The 22,470-nt window shown below is 37.1% G+C and overlaps 1 protein-coding gene across 7 annotated transcripts in view; it reads left to right on the top strand.

Moving 5' to 3' along the window:
* Positions 1-22,470, top strand: part of DRC9 (dynein regulatory complex subunit 9) — a 144,028-nt gene that overhangs the window by 91,654 nt on the left and 29,904 nt on the right. For 5 of the 7 annotated variants that reach the window (XR_013158488.1, XM_077118070.1, XM_077118067.1 and 2 more), the window contains exons 6-8: positions 2,134-2,215; positions 15,739-15,900; positions 17,018-17,092. Coding sequence is in view for 6 of the 7 variants with exons in the window: in XM_077118070.1 (XP_076974185.1) it covers positions 2,134-2,215; positions 15,739-15,900; positions 17,018-17,092 (319 nt within the window). In the remaining variant the exon portion in view is untranslated. The remainder of the gene's footprint in view (positions 1-2,133; positions 2,216-15,738; positions 15,901-17,017; positions 17,093-22,470) is intronic. The other 2 variants (XM_077118071.1, XM_077118072.1) reach the window with 2 other exon arrangements.

Below are 22,470 nucleotides of genomic sequence, written 5' to 3'. Positions count from 1 at the left end.
AGTCCAGTCAGAGTAGAAATCCATTCATAAGAACCCATTTTTAAGATTCTGTTTCTTAAGAACCACTCCTGGTACCAAGTTGTATTAGTTAGGATTCTCTAGAGAAACAGAATCAACAGGAAACACTCGCAAATATAAAATTTATAAAAGTGCTTCACGTAACCGTGGGAAAACAGAGTCCAAAATCCGCAGGCCAGGCTGTGAAGCCCATGATTCCGATGGAGGGTCTGGACGAACTCCACAGGAGAAGCTCACTGGCTGAATCCATTCTGCTGATCTGTATTGTTTAAGAGCCGTTCTTGAGTCTACCATCTTATCCTTTTTATTTGTCAGATCTATATGTTCTTTTCCCTCTCTCTCTTTTTATCTTTTAAATTACCATTACTGATACTCTTCAATTCTATGCCTATTTTAGTTTGCTAATGCTGCCATTATGCAATATACCAGAAATGGGCTGACTTTTATAAAGGGGATTTACTAGGTTACAAGTTTATGATTCTAAAGCCATAAAAATTTGCAGACTAAGGCAGCCAGAGAAAGATACCTTGACTCAAGAAGAAAGGCCAGCATCTGTCATGGGAAGGCATATGCCTAGTGTCTGCTTGTCATTGTTCCTGTTTCCATTGCTTTCACCTTCTGATTCCAATGCTTTCCTCTCTAAGCATCTGTGGTTTCTGATGTAGTTGCTCTGGGGCAAACCTTGGTTTCTGCCTTGCTTAGCATCTCAGTGGAAGGCACATGGCTACATCTGTGGGCTCTGCATCATGTCCAAAGGTCCATGTCTAGGCATCTGCTCTCTGTTGGCATTCCAAGCATCTCTAGAAGTCTTTGTCTGTGTTGGCTCTGGTTCCTTTCTAGTTTTGGTCACTTCTCTTTGCTCCTGCATCTCCTTGGGCTTCTGAATTTCCAAATGTCTGTCTGCGTCTGCATCTGAGATTTCTCCAAAATGTTTCCCCCTTTAAAGGACCCCAGTAAACTAATCAAGACCTGGCTTTAGTAGGCAGAGTCACATCTTCACCTAATCAAAAGGCCACACCCACATGAGTGGCTCAATCTCTATAGAAACAGTCTGATCAAAGTTTCCACCCTAAACAATAGATCTGGCCCCACAAGATTGAATCAGTTGAAAGAAAATGGCTTTTTGTGGTACATAACAGTTTTAAACTAGCATAGTGCTCTCCTCCAGATCTCCCTCTCCTGTCTCTTTTTTTTAGCTGACAGAACTGTAGTATTTCTTATAGGGCAGGCCTCTTGTTGGTAAATTCTTAGCCTTTGTTTGTCTGAGAAGATTTTAATCTCTTCCTCAATTTTGAAGGGCACTTTGGCTGAGTAGAAAATTCTTTGCTGGAAGTCCTTCTCATTCAAGATTTTAAATATATCATACCACTGCCTTGTTGGCTCCATGGTGCCTGTTGAGTAGTCTGAACTCAGTCTTATGTGATTGCCTTGTATGTAGAGATTCACTTTTCTGTTGCTGCTTTCAGGACTGTATTAGTCAGGGTTCTCTAGAGAAGCAGAACTAACAGGAGATATCTGTAAATATGAGATTTATAAAAGTGTCTCACACAACCATGGGAATAAAAAAGTCCAAAATCCATAGGGCAGGCTGTGTAGCTGGCAGCTCAGATGAAGGGTCTGGATGAATTCCATAGAAGAGGCTCGCTGATTGAAGAAGCAGTGAAAAAAGTCTCTCTTCTTCCTTAAAAGGCTTCATCTTATTATATTACCTCGATGGTGGGAGACATTCCTTAGTTAATTGCAGATGTAATCAGCCAGAGATGCAATCAACTGACTGATGATTTAATACACCAGTCTTCTGTTTTATCAGCAAGCCATGAAATACCCTTGCAGCAGCGTTTCGGCCAGTGCTTGTCTGACCAGACAACTGGACATCATCACTTGGACAAGTTGACTTGAGAACCTAACCATCACAAGGACTTTCTGCTTCTGTTCAACATTTGACAAACTAAAAAGGGATGTCTATATAATGCATAAGAATAACCTTGAGGGTAACCGCTCAACTCTGAAATCTCTCGGCCACTGAAACTTTATTTTGTCTCATTTCTCTCTTCCCCCTTTTGGTCAAGAATGGAGAAGCACTGATCTTAACATAATTTATTTTATTTCTTTTAGGGAGGACAAAGGAAGAAAGCAGATAAGATCTCTTCAAAGACAGCTTATTAATGTCAAAAAAGAACGCCAAGTTGAAGTACAGGTAAGATTTACTTTAGGTACAGCAGGATAACCACCAAAGGTACTAAGTTAAAACAGCTATATAAAAGGAATTTTTCTCAAACAAAGGAAAGTTATATATGAAAGTTATGTATGTTTCTCTTGTTGAAAATATGTTTGATGTATTTACTATTGTTCAATATATTCCATAATCAATATATTCATAACAACGATATATACTATTGTTCAGAATATGTTTAATACATTTACTATTGAAAATAATACAGTAATTAAGAGAGAAGAGCTGCTATGAACAAGTATACTCAGAATAGAATGCCAGGAGACCCCAATCCTCCGGGGAGCTCTTAGTCTGTTCTTACGCCTCAGCTCCCACTCCAGTCATACCACCCACACTTCTCTATTGGAGACCTTATTCCAGCAGTCTCTTGTGTTCCAACATCATTGATGGGAGAGTGTGTTTCTAGGTGAGACATTAAACACATTAAAAGCTTTATACCTGATGGTTAGGTTTGACAATGTCATTTGTATTGTATTTCCAGTACAAAATGGATTTAATGAGTTTTCATGGTCATTAGAACTTAACCTCATGTCTAGGTTATTTCTATAAGAAAATGCATTCCAAGTTTTAAACAATTGATTTGCAATATATATGTGTTATAAGCTAGACAGTTAGACACTAGTTCTTTACAGGTGATTAAATTTTGTATTTGCAGTTTAGAAAATTACAAAGTATAGCCTAACATCAGCTTTTCATTGCCTAGCTATTTGTACAAATTTATACTTTGGAACAGAGAATTTTCATTTAAATACCTAGATATGACTCCAAGAAAAAGAAATGTATAAGACTTCTTTGCAGAAAACTGTAAAATAATATTGGAATAAATTAAATAGTACCACAAGTAAAGATATATACCATGTTTATGATTTGGAAGGCTCAATATAAAAATATCCTAACTCTTCTTAAATTGATCAATAGATTGAATTCAATCCCAATTAGAATCTTGATTGAATTTTGTTTTTATTTCAAGGTAAACCTCTGTTGACTATCTGTTCTCTTTGAGAATAGTACACATTTTCCTTTTTTTTCCAGGTACTTTTGAATTGTGTTCTGGATAGTGTGAGTGTTATGTTGTATTGTGAATACCTGCATTCTGTTATTACTTCAAAGTGTATGTCAGTTTTGTTTTAGCAAGACGCTGAACTTGTTAAGTTCAAGCTAAAATTTTATCACTTACCTACAGGGGGCAGCAGCTGTGTGGTTCAGTATCTGCCAAAACTTTGGGCAAAGTTTATACACAAAATTTTGGACTCCTATTCTCTGGCTCTCTCTTTTCTGGGATTATTCCATCACTTTTCAGTGTTAGTGGTTGCCCCAAAATTTGTCCGCTGTTTTTTCAGTCTAAAAAGCCTGCTGGATTTTGAATTGAAGGTTTAATACTTCTTGATCCATCCCCTGTAAATGCCATAGTGCTGATTGTAGCCTGCTGAAGGCCATAAAAAAAATGGAGAACTCACCCCATGCTGTTCCCTTCTTTCAAGTATCCCTACTCCACTCTAGAATCTACGTGATTTTGTACCCTCTCCAATACTTTTATATAATTTCTTTGTGTATCTTTACCAGAGTCTATAGTTATTCACTGTGGGAGTGTCAGTCCATTAGGGACTTATTGGTAATAATGGGAGCTAAACATCTGAAGATTCAATTAGGAGACAGAGTTTATGATATATGAGGAACTGAAAGAAGACTAATTTAGCAGCTGATGTTTGGAGAGAAAGAGAGAGAGTGACATGAAATGAAGCTGAAATAAGAGGCAGAAAATAGATTGTGGAGGGCCTTATAAACCAAACTCATCTGGGCAGATATCATCAATGGTTGCAGTATAGGTGGGCTTATCATGTAAGAAATCTCTCTTGTCCCTGGAGGTCAGATTTTGGGACCATGCAGAGATTCTCTCTCTAAGCTGCAGGCCCGAACCTTTAAAGAGAAAGCTTTTTGCTTTCTCTTATCACCACCACTTCATGCCTTTCATAAAGAAGAGTCTTTCATATACTTCAGATTTACCATGATTACTGAGTTCTAAATGTGATGACCATGAAGGATATAAACCACTCATTCTGACCTGTTAGAAAAGGAACCAGAAAAAGGTTCCAAGATTGTGGCTTAGTGAGGTGTAGAATTTAGTTTGTCCTCCAGAGTAGCTAGTAAGTAGCCAGGAACAGTACAGAACAACTGCTGGGGCCACATCAGTGACTGGACATACAGCATACACCAGTCTGGACAAATGGACCAGCTGCGATCCCACCCAGAACTGTGAGTACCCCAAGCCATGGAGGCCAGTGCCCCTCCCACACAGGCTGGTTTCCAGAGGGGAAAGGAAAGAGACTTTACTAGCAGCAAGGGGCTGAGCTCAACCGAGCTCCAATTGTGGAATTAATTTTAAAAATCCAGCTACTAAAAATACGCCCCCAGTTCAGCTAAACTTTGACTAAAAGCTAAAGTTACTAGTTTTTGCTCTGGCACAGAGGGGCAGGGCTGATGGAAAAAACAAACAAACGGGTTTTTTGGATCAGACAGCACAAAATACTTGAAAAGGTCTGGGCCTTGAAAAAAATAGAGGGGGGCACATAGGACCTGGAGATACACACAGCAATGTACCAATTTAAGATCGTGATTAACAAACCTGAGGATTGGAGGATCCTGCTCTGAAAAGGATTTTTGTTTTTTACATTATCATTTTTTCTTTGCTGTGTTTCTACTGCTTAACTGCTCTTTAGATATAACTGCAAGTCTTTCCAGGCTCCAGCTTACCCAGGCAAGGGTGTAATTAAGCTTGTCTGGGAGACAAAGAAGCTGGTTGGGTGAAAGGAGTTAATTCCCTGGAGGCTGTGCCTCTTCAGGACGGGGGGGGTGGGGCCCAGCTCAGGTGGAAACCCTCCCTCAAGGAATTCAGGCCCCAGGGACTAGAAAACTGAAGCGATTAAAACCAGTATACAATCTCTCCTCTGTCTCAACCACATCCCCAGCAGGAAGAGTCTGCTGAAGTTAAAGATACTGCATCACTTTATGCTGGTGTGACCCTCAATCTAAGGGTTTGTTTATGTGAAGCTTATGCCTGCAAAGGAAAGGCTAAACCTGCTTAAAATTAGGCCTAACCCCTCTCAGCCAACACAACAAGCAAACTCACTGCCCTCCCCCTCTCTATGTGGGACATGACTTCCAGGGGTGTGGACCTTCCTGGCAATGTGGGACAGAAATTCTAGAATGAGCTGAGACTCAGCATCAAGGGATTTAGGAAAATTTCCTGACCAAAAGGGGAAGAGTGAAATGGGACAAAATAAAGTGTCAATGGCTGAGAGATTCCAAACAGAGTAGAGAGGTTATCCTGGACGTTAGTCTTACACATTAAATACTTATCACCTGTTTAGGTAAGGTGTAATGGAGAGGCTGGAGGGAACTGCCTGAAAATGTAGAGCTGTGCTCCAGTAGCCATGTTTCTTGAAGATGATTGTATAATGATATAGCTTTCACAATGTGACTGTGTGATTGTGAAAACCTTATCTACCTTATCGACAGAAGAGTAAAACATATGGATTAAAAATAAATAAATAATAAGGGGAACAAATGTTTAAATAAATTTAGTAGATTGAAATGCTAGTGATCAATGAAAGGGAGGGGTAAGAGGTATGGTATGTATATTTTTTGTTTTCTTTTTATTTATTTTTCTGAATTGATGCAAGTGTTCTAAGAAATGACCATGATAATGATTATACAACTATGTATATGATAATATTGTGAATTATTATTTATGTACCAAGAATGGAATGATCATATGGTAAAAGAATGTTTGTGTTTGTATGTGGTTATGTATCATTAAAAAAAAAAAATTAGGCCTAAGAGTCAACCCCAGAGAAGCTCTTTTGTTACTTAGATGTGGCCTCTCTCTGTCAGCCAACACAATAAGCAAATTCACAGCCCTCCCCCTCTCTACATGGGACATGATTCCCAGGAGTATAAACCTCCCTGGCAATGTGGAATAGAAATCCTAGAATGAGCAGGGACTCAGCATTGAGGGATTGAGAAAACCTTCTCAACCGAAAGGGGAAAGAGAAATGAGACAAAATAAAGTGTCAGTGGCTGAGAGATTTCAAACAGGGTCGAAAGGTTATCCTGGAGGTTATTCTTACGCATTTTATAGATATCCCCTTTTTAATTTAAGGTGTATTAGAGAGGCTAGAGGGAAGTGCCTGAAACCATAAAGCTATGTTCCAGTAGCCATGTTTCTTGAAGATGAATATATAACAATACAGCTTTCACAATCTGACTATATAAGTATGAAAACCTTGTGTCTGATCTACCTTTTATCTATGGTATGGACAGATGAGTAAAAAAATATGGATTAAAAATAAATAAACAATAGGGGGAACAAATGTTAAAACCAATTGAGTAGATTGAAATACTAGTGGTCAATGAGAGGGAGTGATAAGGGGTATAGAAAAAAGGGGGAACAAAGGTTAAAATATATTGGGTAGAGGGAAATACTAGTGGTCAATGAAAGGGAGGGGTAAGGGGTATGGTATATATGAGTTTTTTCTTTTTATTTCTTTTTCTGGAGTGATACAAAAGCTCTAAAAAATGATCATGGTGTTGATATTGTGAGCCATTGGTTATACACCATGTATGGAATGTTTGTATGTTAAAAATGTTCATGGTTGTATATTGTTGTGGTTTGTAAATTGAAATAAATAAATGAATAAAATTTAAATACAAAACAGCTACAAAAAAACACAGGACCTGTTTATATGCTGTCTACAGGAGACACATTTTAGACCCAAGGACAAACATAGTTTGAAAATGAAAGATTGGGAAAACATATTTCATGCAAACAACAATCAGAAAAGAGTAGGAGTAGCTATACTAATATCCAACAAATTAGACTTCAAATGTAAAACAATTAAAAGAGACAAAGAAGGACACAATGTATTAGTAAAAGGAACAATTCAACAAGAGGACATAAGAATCATAAATATTTATACACCGAGGCAGAGTTCTCCAAAATACATGAGGAAAACACTGAAAAGAAAAATAGACACATCTACCGTAATAGTTGGAGACTTCAATTCCCTGCTCTCATCAATGGACAGAACATCTAGACAGAGGGTCAATAAAGAAACAGAGAATTTGAATAATACAATAAACAAACTAGACTTAACAGGTGTTTATAGAACATTACACCCCACAACAGCAGGAAAGTCCAAGGGATTAAATAGGTGAAAGGATTCCAGTTGATGAAGTGAAACCATCACAGCTCACTTAATTCAAGTCTTCCTAGAGATTCAACCCTTATCATCAGCTAGCATACAATTTGGAAATAGAGGGAGGGAAGTTCTAGAAGGAAGGAGAGGTGGGAAGAGAGCTTAAATTATAAAATTAAAGTTTGTTGATGTTTAGAGAAACATAGATCTCAAATTGAAGCTTTGCATTTTTGTTATTAGTTGTTTGTTTGATTATGTGCTGTCAGCGAACTCTGATCCACCTGTCTGTGAGTTTATTCACACTTTTATGGTTCTTATTAAGCCATCCAATGATACCTCCCTGACTAAAGCACTCAGATACTTCCCTTGGCATTTCCAGTAAAATCCAGACTTCTTAATAGGGCCGCCAAGGTCCAGCATGGTTTGGTCTTACCTACTCCTTCAATTTCATCTTGTCCCCTCTTAAACCACTCTAAACTAGAACCTCTATAGTTTTTCCTTCCAGTTCCTGGAATATGTCCAGGCCTTTGCTGCTTCAAGACCTAGGTGCACACTTTTCCCTTTTCTTAGAATTCCTTTTGACCCCACTTTTCATGTGACTGCCTTACTTCTCTTTCAGTTTTCATATTAAGCATTCCTTTCTCAGAGTAACCTTTTCAGACCATTCAGTCTAAGGTCTCTGTTCTAGTTTGCTAGCTGCCAGAATGCAATATACCAGAAATGGAATGGCTTTCAAAAAGGGGAATTTAATGAGTTTCTCATTTACAGTCTAAGGCTGAGAAAATGTCCCAATTAAAACAAGTCTGTAGAAATGTCCAATCTAAAGTATCCAAGGAAAGATACCTTGGTTCAAGAAGGTCGATGAAGTTCAGGGTTTCTCTCTCAAGTGAGAAGGAACATGGCAAAAACAGAGTTTCTCTCTCATCTGGAACGGCACATGGTGAACACAGTCAGGGTTCCTCTCTCATCTGGAAGGGCACATGGTGAACAAGGCATCATCTGCTAGCTTCTTCTCCTGGCTTCCTGTTTCATGAAGCTCCCTGGGAGACATTTTCTTTCTTCATCTCCAAAGGCTGCTGGCTGGTGGACTCTGCTTCTCCTGGCTATGTTGTTCTGCTCTGCTCTCTGAATCTCTCATTCTCCCAAAATGTTTCCTCTTTTATAGGAGTTCAGAAACTAATCAAGACCCACCCAAATGGGTGGAGACATGTCATCACCTAATCCAGTTTAACAACCACTCTTGATTAGGTTACATCTCCAGGGAGAAGATCTAATTACAGGTTCAAACATATAGTATTGAATAAGGATTATTCTACCTTTACAAAATGGGATTTAGATTAAAACATGGCTTTTCTAGGGGACATACATTCTTTCAACCCAGCACAGTCTCCCTTGTCATTTTCTCCCATATCCAGTTGCCTTTTACTTTCATAGCATTTTGCACAATTTTTTAAAAGTTCACACTTTTTTTTTTTCTTTTTTGCCACATCTCTTCCACTAAATGTAAATTCCTCAAGGACAGGGACCATGTCTCCTGCCTAGCTCCTTTTGATATGCACTGTTTACCTGGGGCCTAGCTCACTGCTTGGTACTGAATAGTTTTCTAAAGAATATTGAGACTTTAAAATTGCAGAGCATTTTTTTTGTTTGTTTTTTGTTTTTTTTTTATTAATTAAAGGAAAAAAGAAATTAACACAACATTTAGAAATGATTCCATTCTACATATGCAATCAGTAATTCTTAACATCATCACATAGATGCATGATCATCATTTCTTAGTACATTTGCATCGATTTAGGAAAAGAACTAGCAAAACAACAGAAAAAGATATAAAATGTTAATATAGAGAAAAAATAAAAAAAATAATAATAAAAAGAAAAGGAAAAAGAAAAAAACAAAAGACATAAACAAACAAACAAACAAACAAAAAAACTATAGCTCAGATGCAGCTTCATTCAGTGTTTTAACATAATTACATTACAATTAGGTATTATTGTGCTGTCCATTATTGAGTTTTTGTATCTAGTCCTGTTGCACAGTCTGTATCCCTTCAGATTCAATTACCCATTATCTTACCCTGTTACTAACTCCTGCTGGTCTCTGTTACCAATGACATATTTCAAGTTTATTCTCGAACGTTGGTCCACATCAGTGGGACCATACAGTATTTGTCCTTTAGTTTTTGGCTAGACTCACTCAGCATAATGTTTTCTAGGTCCATCCATGTTATTACATGCTTCATAAGTTTATTCTGTCTTAAAGCTGCATAATATTCCATCGTATGTATATACCACAGTTTGTTTAGTCACTCGTCTGTTGATGGACATTATGGCTGTTTCCATCTCTTTGCAATTGTAAATAATGCTGCTATAAACATTGGTGTGCAAATGTCCATTTGTGTCTTTGCCCGTAAGTCCTTTGAGTAGATACCTAGCAATGGTATTGCTGGGTCATATGGCAATTCTATATTCAGCTTTTTGAGGAACCGCCAAACTGCCTTCCACAGTGATTGCACCATTTGACATTCCCACCAACAGTGGATAAGTGTGCTTCTTTCTCCGCATCCTCTCCAGCACTTGTCATTTTCTGTTTTGTTGATAATGGCCATTCTGGTGGGTGTGAGATGATATCTCATTGTGGTTTTGATTTGCATTTCTCTAATGGCCAGGGACATTGAGCATCTCTTCATGTGTCTTTTGGCCATTTGTATTTCCTCTTCTGAGAGGTGTCTGTTCAAGTCTTTTTCCCATTTTGTAATTGGATTGGCTGTCTTTTTGTTGTTGAGTTGAACAATCTCTTTATAAATTCTGGATACTAGACCTTTATCTGATATGTCGTTTCCAAATATTGTCTCCCATTGTGCAGGCTGTCTTTCTACTTTCTTGATGAAGTTCTTTGATGCACAAAAGTGTTTAATTTTCAGGAGCTCCCAAATTTATTTATTTATTTATTTCTTCAGTGCTCTTGCTTTAGGTTTAAGGTCCATAAAACCGCCTCCAATTGTAAGATTCATAAGATATCTCCCTACATTTTCCTCTAACTGTTTTATGGTCTTAGACCTAATGTTTAGATCTTTGATCCATTTTGAGTTAACTTTTGTATAGGGTGTGAGATACGGGTCCTCTTTCATTTTTTTGCATATGGATATCCAGTTCTCTAGGCACCATTTATTGAAGAGACTGTTCTGTCCCAGGTGAGTTGGCTTGACTGCCTTATCAAAGATCAAATGTCCATAGATGAGAGGGTCTATATCTGAGCACTCTATTCGATTCCATTGGTCGATATATCTATCTTTATGCCAATACCATGCTGTTTTGACCACTGTGGCTTCATAATATGCCTTAAAATCTGGCAGCGTGAGACCTCCAGCTTCATTTATTTTCCTCAAGATACTTTTAGCAATTCGGAGCACCCTGCCCTTCCAGATAAATTTGCTTATTGGTTTTTCTATTTCTGAAAAATAAGTTGTTGGGATTTTGATTGGTATTGCATTGAATCTGTAAATCAATTTAGGTAGGATTGACATCTTAACTATATTTAGTCTTTCAATCCATGAACACGGTATGCCCTTCCATCTGTTTAGGTCTTCTGTGATTTCTTTTAACGGTTTTTTGTAGTTTTCTTTGTATAGGTTTTTTGTCTCTTTAGTTAAATTTATTCCAAGGTATTTCATTCTTTTAGTTGCAATTGTAAATGGGATTCGTTTCTTGATTTCCCCCTCAGTTTGTTCATTGCTAGTGTATAGAAATGCTACAGATTTTTGAATGTTGATCTTGTAACCTGCTACTTTGCAGTACTCATTTATTAGCTCTAGTAGTTTTGTTGTGGATTTTTCCGGGTTTTCGACGTATAGTATCATATCGTCTGCAAACAGTGATAGTTTTACTTCTTCCTTTCCAATTTTGATGCCTTGTATTTCTTTTTCTTGTCTAATTGCTCTGGCTAGAACCTCCAACACGATGTTGAATAATAGTGGTGATGATGGACATCCTTGTCTTGTTCCTGATCTTAGGGGGAAAGTTTTCAATTTTTCCCCATTGAGGATGATATTAGCTATGGGTTTTTCATATATTCCCTCTATCATTTTAAGGAAGTTCCCTTGTATTCCTATCTTTTGAAGTGTTTTCAACAGGAAAGGATGTTGAGTCTTGTCAGATGCCTTCTCTGCATCAATTGAGATTATCATGTGATTTTTCTGCTTTGATTTGTTGATGTGGTGTATTACATTAATTGATTTTCTTATATTGAACCATCCTTGCATACCTGGGATGAATCCTACTTGGTCATGATGTATAATTCTTTTAATGTGTTGTTGGATACGATTTGCTAGAATTTTGTTGAGGATTTTTGCATCTATATTCATTAGAAAGATTGGTCTGTAGTTTTCTTTTTTTGTAATATCTTTGCCTGGTTTTGGTATGAGGGTGATGTTGGCTTCATAGAATGAATTAGGTAGCTTTCCCTCCACTTCAATTTTCTTGAAGAGTTTGAGGAGAGTTGGTACTAATTCATTCTGGAATGTTTGATAGAATTCACATGTGAAGCCATCTGGTCCTGAACTTTTCTTTTTAGGAAGCTTTTGAATAACTGATTCAATTTCTTTACTTGTGATTGGTTTGTTGAGGTCATCTATTTCTTCTTGAGTCAAAGTTGGTTGTTCATGTCTTTCCAGGAACCCGTCCATTTCATCTAACTTGTTGTATTTATTAGCATAAAGTTGTTCATAGTATCCTGTTATTACCTCCTTTATTTCTGTGAGGTCAGTGGTTATGTCTCCTCTTCCATTTCTGATCTTATGTATTCGCATCCTCTCTCTTCTTTTTGTCAATCTTGCTAAGGGCCCATCAATCTTATTGATTTTCTCATAGGACCAAATTCTGGTCTTATTGATTTTCTCTATTGTTTTCATGTTTTCAATTTCATTTATTTCTGCTCTAATCTTTGTTATTTCTTTCCTTTTGCTTGCTTTGGGGTTAGTTTGCTGTTCTTTCTCCAGTTCTTCCAAGTGGACAGTTAATTCCTGCATTTTTGCCTTTTCTTCTTTTCTGATATAGGCATTTAGGGCAATAAATTTCCCTCTTAGCACTGCCTTTGCTGCGTCCCATAAGTTTTGATATGTTGTGTCTTCATTTTCATTTGCCTCTAGGTATTTACTAATTTATCTTGTAATTTCTTCTTTGACCCACTTGTTATTTAAGAGTGTGTTGTTGAGCTTCCACGTATTTGTGAATTTTCTGGCACTCTGCTTATTATTGATTTCCAACTTCATTCCTTTATGATCCGAGAAAGTGTTGTGTGTGATTTCAATCTTTTTAAATTTGTTAAGACTTGCTTTGTGACCCAGCATATGGTCTATCTTTGAGAATGATCCATGAGCACTTGAGAAAAAGGTGTATCCTGCTGTTGTGGGATGTAATGTCCTATAAATGTCTGTTAAGTCTAGCTCCTTTATAGTAATATTCAGATTCTCTATTTCTTTATTGATCCTCTGTCTAGATGTTCTGTCCATTGATGAGAGTGGTGAATTGAAGTCTCCAACTATTATGGTATATGTGTCTATTTCCCTTTTCAGTGTTTGCAGTGTATTCCTCACGTATTTTGGGGCATTCTGGTTTGGTGCATAAATATTTATGATTGTTATGTCTTCTTGTTTAATTGTTCCTTTTATTAGTAGATAGTGTCCTTCTTTGTCTCTTTTAACTGTTTTACATTTGAAGTCTAATTTGTTGGATATTAGTATAGCTACTCCTGCTCTTTTCTGGTTGTTATTTGCATGAAATATCTTTTCGCAACCTTTCACTTTCAGCCTATGTTTATCTTTGGGTCTAAGATGTGTTTCCTGTAGACAGCATATAGAAGGATCCTGTTTTTTAATCCATTCTGTCAGTCTATGCCTTTTGATTGAGGAATTCAGTCCATTAACATTTAGTGTTATTACTGTTTGGATAATATTTTCCTCTACCATTTTGCCTTTTGTATTATATATATCATATCTGACTTTCCTTCTTTCTACACTCTTCTCCATACCTCTCTCTTCTGTCTTTTCGTATCTGACTCTAGTGCTCCCTTTAGTATTTCTTGCAGAGCTGGTCTCTTGGTCACAAATTCTCTCAGTGACTTTTTGTCTGAGAATGTTTTAATTTCTCCCTCATTTTTGAAGGACAATTTTGCCGGATATAGAAGTCTTGGTTGGCAGTTTTTCTCTTTTAGTAATTTACATATATCATCCCACTGTCTTCTAGCTTCCATGGTTTCTGCTGAGAAATCTACACATAGTCTTATTGGGTTTCCCTTGTATGTGATGGACTGTTTTTCTCTTACTGCTTTCAAGATCCTCTCTCTTTGACCTCTGACATTCTAACTAGTAAGTGTCTTGGACAACGCCTATTTGGGTCTATTCTCTTTGGGGTACGCTGCACTTCTTGGATCTGTAATTTTAGGTCTTTCATAAGAGTTGGGAAATTTTCAGTGAAAATTTCTTCCATTAGTTTTTCTCCTCCTTTTCCCTTCTCTTCTCCTTCTGGGACACCCACAACACGTATATTTGTGCGCTTCATATTGTCCTTCAGTTCCCTGATACCCTGTTCAAATTTTTCCATTCTTTTCCCGATAGTTTCTGTTTCTTTTTGGAATTCAGATGTTCCATCCTCCAATTCACTAATTCTATATTCTGTCTCTTCAAATCTAGCATTGTAGGTATCCATTGTTTTTTCCAGCTTTTCTACTTTGTCCTTCACTCCCATAAGTTCTATGATTTGTTTTTTCAGTTTTTCTATTTCTCCTTTTTGTTCATCCCATGTTTTCTTCATGTCCTCCCTCAATTTATTGATTTGGTTTTTGAAGAGGTTTTCCATTTCTGTTCGTATATTCAGCATTTGTTGTCTCAGCTCCTGTATCTCATTTGAACTATTGGTTTGTTCCTTTGACTGGGCCATATCTTCAATTTTCCGAGCATGATCCGTTATCTTCTGCTGGCATCTGGGCATTTAATCAGATTTCTCTGGGTGTGGGACCCAGCAGGTTGAAAGATTTTTCTGTGAAATCTCTGGGCTCTGTTTTTCTTATCCTGCCCAGTAGGTGGCGCTCGTGGTGCTTGTCTGTCTGCGGGTCCCACCAGTAAAAGATGCTGTGGCTCCTTTATCTTTGGAAAACTCTCGCTGTAGGGGAGGGTCGCCAGCCAAAGCGGCTTGGGGGAATACCAATCCGAATCTCCCCGCTGGCCCGGGAATCCGCACGTGGGTAGGGTCACCAGCCTCCGTGGCTTGGGGGAGCGCCTGTCCAAATTTCCCACCCGGCCTGGGGCGCCAAGCGTGGTGGGGGGGCGCCAGCCTCCACGGCTTGGGGGAGTGCCTATCCACCATTCCCAGCCGGACCGGGAAGCCACATGTTTGGAAAGGACCCCAGTCGCCAGTCTCTGCAGCTTGGGAGATCTCCGATCCAATTCTCCCAGCTGGTCCGGGGGGCCGCGTGTTGGTGGGGGGCACCAGCCGCCACGGCTTGAGGGGATCGCCTGTCCAATTCTCCCAGCCGGCCCGGGAAGGAGGGAGGGAGGGACTCCGGCCGCCTGCCGCCCCGTCCCGGGGAAGCGCGCGCCCCTCGATAATCTCACCACAGCGGGTTCTCCCAGCCAGTCAGCCATTCCAGAATGGGGTATGCTGTCTTCTTCATCTCTGTCGTGGCTCTGGGAGCTGTTCTGTACCGTTTCTACTTCCCTAGTAGCTCTTCTGGAGGAGGAACTAAGACCCGTGCGTCTTACTAAGCCGCCATCTTCTCCGGAATTGCAAAGCATTTTTCAGTTTTCAAAGAGTTTTCAAACATAGTCTCAATCATTGCAATAACTCTCTAGATACTGTAAGCAGTGTAGGTATTAGTGTTTCTGTTTTATAGAAGTTAACTGACCTGGCAAAGTTCACAGAGCTTGTGGAGATTGGGTTGGAAGTCAGATCTTTCAATTATTTTGATCACTACTCTTTCTATCAAAATGAGATACTATACTGGGAAATTTGTGTGAATACAGAGTACCCAAATAGTGAGTCTAGGAAAGAATCTCACGCGTCCTGCTTCTTAGAACTATTTTGATATCTTTCATTTTCATTTACACTATCTGCAGTCATTGGCTAAATTTTCCATAGTGTGATGATGTACTGTTTTCAGATGCAGAAAAAAAAGATCTATTTTCTTATTGAGTTGTAAATGCAAAAGGTAAGTTTAAGCTCACTAACTAAACTAAACAGAGATGAAATATATTTTTTTCTTTTTTATATGTACTTAGAAACTTGGTCTTTCCTCCAGAGTCGAAATGAATATATTGCTCACCTTAAGGACCAGTTGCAAGAGATGAAGGCAAAAACCAACATGGAGATTCGCTATATGAAGAGAAACACTGATTTGCAGATTTCCCAGACCCAAAAAAAATGTAACAAAACAGAAGAACTCTTGCTGGATGAGATTGAGGTATTTATTGCTGCATTAGAAAGTGTTATTTAAACTGTCACTCCTGGTATTGGCTCAGCTAACTAAGGAGGAAGGAAGAGATTTTCCTCTATCTGTGCTTTTTCTCTTCAGCAGCCTTAAAACTTAAGGTTGAAAATAAAAGACTGAATGAGGATTTGCATATTTGGAAGCAGAGATTCTGGTATCTACATCTGGGTGGTATATGGGATTCCCAGAGATGGGTGGTATCCTGCATTTCCTGCTTTTCTTATAAAGAAAAGTCATTATAAAGTCTATGAAGTCATTATGGACTTGGGAAATTGTTTGTACTTTCTCCCTTTGGTCACTTCATCCTTATTTTATAAAGCCACAAACCATTTTTCCTACTACTGAGAGGAAGAGGGCAAAATGAGATAGTAATTTCAGGTTTTTGCAACTACTTAGCTTACCCAGTCAGTACCTATTATCCCTCCAATAAGAAATATAAAATCTAGAGGGCTGAACTTTGTTGAAACCTAAAAAGATTGAAGTCAAAGTGAAAGAGTGAAAAAATATCAGGAGAAAAAATTCAGGTAGACTAAATGACCGAAAGAACAACAGGCAGACAAGAAGGATATTAACCTTTGTGGCCAAAGACACCCAGGTGCAAATGCCATTAGAGAGCATTTGCTCTCTAATTGTTTTGTCACCTCCTTTCTGTGAGACCTCTGCCTATCTGAAGTTACACCTCAGTCATGGCTCAAGACCAGACAAAGTTTTTTCTTGCACTTTGACATTTCCTTTTCTAGGCCTAAGATGCCTTGTATTCCTGAAGCATTGTTTCTTTCCTTAAATTGTCATCATTTTCCAGGGAACGGGATGATGGCCCTTTTGTTATGGGCACTTGCAGTTATCTAGCACAGTATCCATGGCTCAGCAATGTTTGCTAACCCATGACACATGACTCAGTAATGTTTGTTAACATCAATTGAGTTGAACTGAACTGAATTGCAGCTCTGGATCAATACCACAGAATTCTAGGGATACTAACTAGTAAAGAAAACCTGTGCTACATCACAGCTATACTTCTCACTGTGAGAACTTCTGATCCCTAATCCTGATGGGAAGAACTCCTGATATTTGTTTATTATTCCTAAAGAAACTAAGGATGAAAACCGAAGAAGAGAACCGGATTCATATGGAGATTGAAACTTTCCTTAAAAAGGAGCAACAGGTGGGTCGCCAAAATGCTTTATTCCCTGGTGCTTGTATTCCACTTATAAAATATCGGGAACAGTTTTTAAAAAAAGTTAAGGGAAGAAAAACCAACTGCAGTTCTACCAGCCTAATGCATGAACTGTAACCCGTATTTATTTTCAAACTTACCCATCTGAATAAATATTTAATGTAGTTGTAATTTGACTGCAGGTAAAATTTTGTCTTCTCTCTTTACAAATTTAAAATTATATAAAAAGCTATTTCCTTGTTTCTATCTTGCTTCATACTCATAACTTAAAAACAGAAATTGGATTTTCTTATGAAGATAATATATTTTCAGATGAGGGAAGATGTTTTTTGGGTCACCTATTGCTTTAACATTAATTTTTTCATATTGTTATAGTCTCTTCATAAAATAATTTAGTATAGTTGTATAAAATTCCATTGAATGGTTATGCCATAGCTTATTTGTCACTCTTCGTTTGGATATTTATGTCATTTCCGTAGTTTTGTATGTATAATTAATGCAGCAATGAAATCTTTGCCCAATTGATTGTTTTCCTTCGTTGAAATGATTTACTAAAAGCAAATCTCAGGCATGAGATTACTGTGTCAGAGAGACTAGAATCTTGTGACTCTTGTTAAATGTTGCTAGTTCTTTCTAAGATACACAGCCATCAGAAATGCACATAGGTGGGCAATACGATGGTGGCTCAGTGGCAGAATTCTTGCCTGCCATGCCGGAGACCTGGGTTCGATTCGTGGTGCCTGCCCATTGCATAAAAAAAAAAAGAAAAAAAAGTGAAATTAAGAAATATGTGTAGACAATAATTTCACTATATCCTTACCAGCACTGGCCATTTTCAATATTTTAAAAATTCTGCAGATTTAATGGGTTGTTTATTTTGCATTTCTTTGCTTACTAATAAAAGCAAACATTTTTCCATATATTTGTTCATTTATTTCCTCTTGTGCGAATTATAAATAACTGAAATGGTTTTAATTAGCTTTTTCAATACTAATAACAAACCAAGCTGGGTCTATAATATATCCAAGGTTAGGAATACATCTAAGTCTAGTTGGAGCCTTTCAAGAGATCCCTGTTCGTTGAATGAGAAAAGAAAATTCCCGCTTACTCATAATATAGCTTGCTTTTATGAAAAGCTAATAGATTGTCAGCAAATAATTTCAAATGTGAACAGTGGTGAATGTGTCTATTAAGAGGAGGATTTCTAGATGCCATGGGGCTTTACTGAAAAAAATATTTCATAGGATATTAGGATCAATGTCCTATACCCCTGTAATTTAAGAATTATGCATCATGTTACTTATTTGAAGTGTTTGAGGCATAGCATATTGTAACAATCAGATGTACTTGTCAATAAATGAATGGAGTGAGTGTTTCTCAGATCTTCAGTCCAATAACACAAGCAATCCATAAATGCATTTTATAAAAGCAGTTTTATTGAGATAATTCACATACCATACACTCCATCGAAAGTGTACAATCAATTCACAGAGTTGTGCATACATTACCACAATCAATTCTAGAACATTTTCACACTCAAGAGTGTTCTCTGTGTTGTACAGTCTCGTGTTTCATCCTCTGGCTTTCCTTCTAGTGACATACATGACCCTAAACTTTCCCTTTCAACCACAATCACACTCTAATATCATCACTGTTAATTATACCTACTATAATGTGCTACCATCTCCACTATCCATTTCCAAGCACTTATAATCAATCTTATTACATATTCTGTACAAATTAAGCACCATCTTCCCATTCTCTGCCCTCATTCCATCTTCTTATGACCTATGTTCTAGGTATTAACACCATGAGTTTCCCTGTTATATTTAACTCATATTAGTGAGGTCACACAAAACTTTGTCCTTTTGTGTCTGACTTATTTCACTCGACACAATGTCTTCAAAGTTTACCCACGTAGTCTTATGCTTCATGACTTCATTTCATCTTATAGCTACATAATATTCTATCATATGTGTATACCAAAATTTGTGTATCCATTCATTAGTTGATGGATACCTAGGTTGTTTCCATCTTTTGGCAATTGTGAATACTGCTGCTATGGACATTGGTGTGCAGATATCTGTTTGCATTCCTGCTTTCAGTTCTTCTGAGTGTATACCAAATAGCAGGATTGCTAGATCATATGGCAGTTCTATACTTAGCTTCCTGAGGAACTGCCAAACTGTTTTCCACAACAGCTATCCATTCTACATTCCCACTAGCAGTAAATAAGTGCTCCTGTTTTTCCACATCCTCCACAACACTTGAAGTTTTCTGGTTTTTTAATAATGGCCATTCTAGTAAGTGTGAAATGTTATCTTGTAACTTTGATTTGCATTTCCCTAATGGATGATGATGTTGAACAGCTTTTCATGTACTTTTTAGCGATTTTTATACCCTCTTTGGAAAAATGTGTATTCATGTCTTTTGCCCATTTTTAAGTTGGGTTGTCTGTCTTTTTATCATTGAATTATAGGATCTCTTTACATATCCTGGATATTAAAAAACAGATATGTGGTTTCCAAATATTTTCTCCCCTTTGGTAGGCTGCCCTTTCACTTTCTTGATAAGGTCCTTTGAAGCACAAAAGTATTTAATTTTGAAGAGCTTCCATTTATATATTTTTTCTTTCATTGCTTGTGCTTTGAGTGTAAAATCTAAGAAACCATCTCCTACCACAAGATTTTGAAGATGGTTCCTTACATTTTTGTCTAGGAGTTTCTAGTTCTGGCTTTTACATCTAGGTCTTTGATCCATTTTTTTTACTGAATTTTGTGTACGGTGTTGAGATAGGGGTCCTCTTTCCCTCTTTTAAATACTGAAATCCGGTTCTCTCCAGCAGTTTTTATTGAAGAGACTGCTCTGCCCCAGTTGGATTGACTTGACAGCCTGTCAAAAATCAGTTGACCATAGATGTGAAGTCAATCAACTCTCAGTTTTATTTGATTGGTCAATATATCTATCTTTATGCCAGTGCCTTGCTGTTTTTACCAGCTTTGTAATATGCTTTAAAGTCAGGATGTAAGAGTACTACAACTTAATTTTCATTTTTAGGATGTTTTTGGCTATTTGGGATCCCTTACCCTTCCAAATAAATTTGGTAATTGGCTTTTCCAATTCTTCAAAGTAGGCTGTTGGGCTCTTGATTGGGATAACATTGAATCTTTAAATCAGTTTGGGTAGAATTGTTAACAATATTCAGTCTTCCAATTCATGAACATGGAATGTCATTCTATTTCTTTAGTCTTCCTTGATTTCGTTTAGCAGTGTTTTTTAGTTTTCTGAAATAAGTCTTTTACATTTTTGGTTAAATTTATTCCTAGACACTTGAATCTTTTAGTTGCTACTGTAAATGGATTTTTTTTTCCTGGTTTCCTCCTCAGATTGCTCATTATTAGTGTATAGAAAGTGATGAATTTACATGTTAATCTTATATCCCATCAATTTGCTGAACTCATTTATTAGGTCTAGTTGCTTTGTTGTACATTTTGGGGACTTTCTAGGTATAGAATCATATCATCTGCAAATAGTGAAAGTTTTACTTCTTCCTTTCTGATTCAGATGTCTTTTATTTCTTTTCCTTGCCTAATTGGTCTAGCTAAAACTTCTTGCACAATGTTGAATAACCCTGGTGACAGCAGGCATCCTTGTCTCATATCTGATCTCAGTGGGAAAGTTTTCAGTCTTTCAACATTGATTACAATGGTAGCTGTGGGTTTTCATATATGCCCTTTATCATGTTAACAAAGTTTCCTTCTATTCCTGTCTTTGAGGTGTTTTTATCAATCAGGTGTGCTGGATTTTTTTTTTTATTAAAAAAAAATAACTAACAAAACATTTAGAAATCATTCCATTCTACATATACAATCAGTAATTCTTAATATCATCACATAGTTGCATATTCATCATTTCTTAGTACATTTGCATCAAAGGTGTGCTGGATTTTGTTAAATGCCTTTCCTGCATTAATTGAGATGACCATGTGATTCTTTTCATTTGAGTTGTTAATGTAATATATTACATTAATTGATTTTCTTGTGTGGAACCATCCTGGCATACCTGGAATAAAACCCACTTGATTATGGTGTATAATTCTCTTAAGGTGCAGTTGGATTTGATTTGCAATATTTTGTTGGGGATTTTTGCATTATATTCACCAGAGAAACTAATATGTAATTTTCCTTTCTTGTAATAACTTTATCTGTTTTTTGGTATTAGACTGATGTTGGCTTCAAAGAATAAGTAAGATAGTGTTCTCACCTCTTCAATATTCTGGAAGAGTTTAAGCAGGATTGGTATTAATTCTTCTTGGAATGCTTGGTAGAATTCACCTGTGAAGCCATCCGGTCCTGGACTTTTCTCTGTTGGGAGGTTTTTGATGACCATTTCAATGTCTTGTGACTGGTTTGTTGAGATCTTTTATTTCTTCTGGAGACAGTATAAGTTATTCATGTGTTTCTAGGAAACTGTCCATTTCATCTAAGCTGTCTAGTTTGTTGGTATACAGTTCTTCATATATTCTCCTACCTTTTTTTTTGAGAGGATTTTTTCTTTATAAACATTTCAATATTATTAAGATTTTTTCACTAGGAACATGTATTACTCTTTTTTTGTATTTAATCATTTATTTATGTCCGTGATGCCTTCTGGATGACATTTATTTATTTATTTATTTGCAGTTTTATTGACATATATTCACATACCATACAAATCATCTGAAATATACAATCACTGGCTCAAATATCACAATAGCTGTGCATACAACCCCACAACCAATTTTAGAGAGTTCAGAAACAGACCCTGAGATCTATTGAGGCTCCCAAGTCTACTCAACTGGGAAAGAACAGTCTCTTCACTATATGGGATTGGGAGAACTGGATATTCATATCCAAAAACAATGAAAGAGGACCCCTATCTCATGTATGAAAGACCTAAATATACGAACCAGTACCATAAAACTCCTAGAAGAAATTTTAGGAAAATATGTTCAAGATATAGTGATAGGCAGTAGTTTCCTAGACTTTACACCCAAAGCACAAGCAATGAAAGAAAAAATAGGTGAAAAATGGGAGCTCCTCAAAATTGAATAATTCACTGCTTCAAATAATTTTATCATAAGTCTGAAAAGGCAACCAACACGATGGGAGAAAATATTTGTTAACCACGTATCTGATAAAGGTTTAATATCCAGAATATATAAAGAAATCCTGTAACTCAACAATAAAAGACAAACAACCCAATTTAAAAATGGGCAAAAGACATTTTTCCAAACAGGAAATACAGATGGCTAAAAAGCACGTGGTAAGATGCTCAGTTTCACTATCTATTTTGGAATCGCAGATCAAAACCACAATGATAAATCA

This window comes from Tamandua tetradactyla, chromosome 10 (genome assembly GCF_023851605.1).
Source record: "Tamandua tetradactyla isolate mTamTet1 chromosome 10, mTamTet1.pri, whole genome shotgun sequence".
In the NCBI taxonomy this organism is placed as follows: domain Eukaryota; kingdom Metazoa; phylum Chordata; class Mammalia; order Pilosa; family Myrmecophagidae; genus Tamandua; species Tamandua tetradactyla.
This window is presented reverse-complemented; position numbering and strand designations above follow the sequence as displayed.